General features: G+C 29.7%; 1 protein-coding gene across 3 annotated transcripts in view; it reads left to right on the plus strand.

Moving 5' to 3' along the window:
- Positions 1 to 2,651, plus strand: part of syt14b (synaptotagmin XIVb) — a 15,475-nt gene that overhangs the window by 2,352 nt on the left and 10,472 nt on the right. For all 3 annotated transcript variants that reach the window (XM_024290557.1, XM_036210456.1, XM_036210455.1), the window contains exon 2: positions 2,195 to 2,242. In XM_024290557.1, coding sequence (XP_024146325.1) covers positions 2,195 to 2,242 — 48 coding nt within the window. The remainder of the gene's footprint in view (positions 1 to 2,194; positions 2,243 to 2,651) is intronic.

The raw sequence follows: 2,651 nt of genomic DNA on the forward strand, positions 1-2,651 counted from the left end.
AAAAGATGATCAGAGTTGACTTTTGAGTGGGGGGAGGTGATAGAATGAGTAAAAACATTAAGACAGAATCCCAAACTAACCAAGCCTGTTGAGAGTGTAGACCAGAGGTCAGCAACCTGCGACTCCAGAGCCACATGTGGCTCTTTTAACTCTCCATGGTGGCTCTCTGGGGGAAGAAAAATAAGATAGTAATTTTCAAAAAATTGGAGATGAGCTATTATTTTAGCTACATGCTAACGTTTTTGGCTAATTTTCTATTTACTGGGTTTTTAAGCTAATTTAGAGTTTAGCTAGGAGCAGGCTAACATTTACGACTAATTTAGTTTACTGAGGAATTTTATGCTGCTATTTTTGCAAAATGCTGATGCTTTTAGCTAATTTGTTATCTATTGAAGTTTTTCTGGGATAATTTAGAATTTAGCTTTTATTTTATAAACAGGTTAATTTTTGGACTAATTTAGTTACTGAGGAATTTTGGCTATTTAGGAGTTTAGCTAATAATTGAGCAACGAGCTAGCCTTTTTAGGCTAATTTGGCCTTTAATTACATTTTTTATGCTAAATTGGAGTTTAGCTAATATTTTAGCAATATGCTAAAAAATTTTTGCTAATTGTTAACTACTTGAGTTTTTAAGCTAATTTAGAGTTTAGCTTTTATTTTAGCAACATGCTAACATTTTGGGTGATTTAATTTACTGAGGAATTTTATGCTAATTTAGAGTTCAGCTAGTAATTAAGCAACGAGCTAGCTTTTTTTGCTAATTTGGCCTCTACTAAAGGTAAAAACGGTTTTCAAAAAATGCCATTTTGAGAAATACTAGTTTCTTTGTAGATTTTTGCTTTTGTTCATTAAAAATAAAAAAACATAATTCATATTTATTAAAAATAAATAAATAAAGTTATGAGAGCAAATCCAAAATTCCCAAAGGCTAAAGTAAAACTACACGGCTCCTTCTAGGTTTTGATCAGTAGATAACGAGCCCAAATGGCTCTTTTACTGTTAAAGGTTGCCGACCTCGGTATAGATGGAAGAGTTAATCTGATAGGATCTGGGATCAGCTTTGGTTTTCCCTACAAAATGCTTGATTTTCTTTTATTTTCTTGGAATGTAAAACAATCAAAGCACAAACCTGCACGCCACATGTTGCTAAAAATCAAAAAATCATAATTAAAAGAACGTTGGGATTTATAATGGATCAAAAGGTGATCAGAGTGGGTCTTTAAATTTGACATTTACAGTTTGAGGAGCAGTCCGGAGAATTAGTCGTCTCTGTGTATAACGGAAAGTGAAGCTACCTCCTTTAAAAAAAAAATCTTTCTTTTAAATAACCTTTGTGTTTCTGCTTTGTCCAAACAGTCATGTAACTGAATTTTTTCTTCACATATTTATGCTGATTTTTATTTTGTGGAATTAAATCATGGATGATATTTAAATAACGACACCAGTTCCTGTTTTTGTCAAAATGTCTTTTTTTTTACAGTTCAAAACAGAACTTTCATTCAGAATCTAATATTTAAATATGGAAATCATGTTCAAAATGAAGTAGATCTACAACTTTGAATACAATTAAGAAAGATTTTGATTGAGATTTTATGATGAAAAACAAAAGATTCTACTGAAGTAGACGTAGTTTTTTATTCAGCTCTGAATAGTCCTACAATTTACTTAAATCCAGAAAGTGAGTCTGCAAGTTTAATGGAAGAGCCAAGTGTTCTCCACTAAAGTGAAACCTCAGAGTAATCCAACCATAATGAATAATTCTACTGAAGGAACATTTTTAGTCTACTTTAGAAAAATGCTCCATTTATTCATTTTGGCAGTGGATCTTTTTGTTTTTTTTTCATTATTGTTGAAATTAATTATTATTCCTTTATTTTTACAAATAAAACTTGTGCAACAAATATCCCACATAGTGATTTGTAGACTTTTCTGTGGACTAATTTGTGATTTTTAAACTTTAATTCACTACTAACCTCTAGAAAAAAGCATGTCAGTTATAATGGGTGAATTTAGGAACCACAATTATTCATAAAATTGAGATTATTTAAAAAAAAAGTGAAGTGCTGCATTATTTTATGTTGTTTTGCAAAACTTGACTAAATGAATTTTGATTTGCTTAATATCTCGTTGTGTTTCTTAAGCAAACACAAAGCTGGTTTTTGACTCACACTTTTGTCTGGTTTGTGTTTTGCAGCTGGGGGGAGGAACTGTGGTGTTAACGAGCTTTTCTGCGCCCGACGAGGTAAGAAAATGTTTTGCAACCAACTTTGTGAAAATCACTGTAAAAAATGAAACATTGGATCAATTCGTCAAATTTCTGTTATTTGTTACATTTAAAATGATTTGTTTTATCAAATTATAGTTTTGAATTTAGGGTTTACTAAACTTAAAAATTTGATTAAATAAAAAATAATATTTTTAAATGAATATTGATCCAAAGTTTCACTTTTTACAGAACACTTGAGTCATTTATTCCCTGCTTAAAGAATTAAATATATACAAATTATATATATGTGCATAAATATATATATATAATATTACTTTTGTTTATTTTTTGGTGAAAAATAATTTTTCAAAAAGGAGAAATTCTCTTTTTATTTCACTTTTATCAGTACGTTTTTTTTTTCAGTTTTCTGATTGAAGATTTTATT

This window comes from Oryzias melastigma, linkage group LG24, assembly GCF_002922805.2.
Source record: "Oryzias melastigma strain HK-1 linkage group LG24, ASM292280v2, whole genome shotgun sequence".
Lineage (NCBI taxonomy): Eukaryota > Metazoa > Chordata > Actinopteri > Beloniformes > Adrianichthyidae > Oryzias > Oryzias melastigma.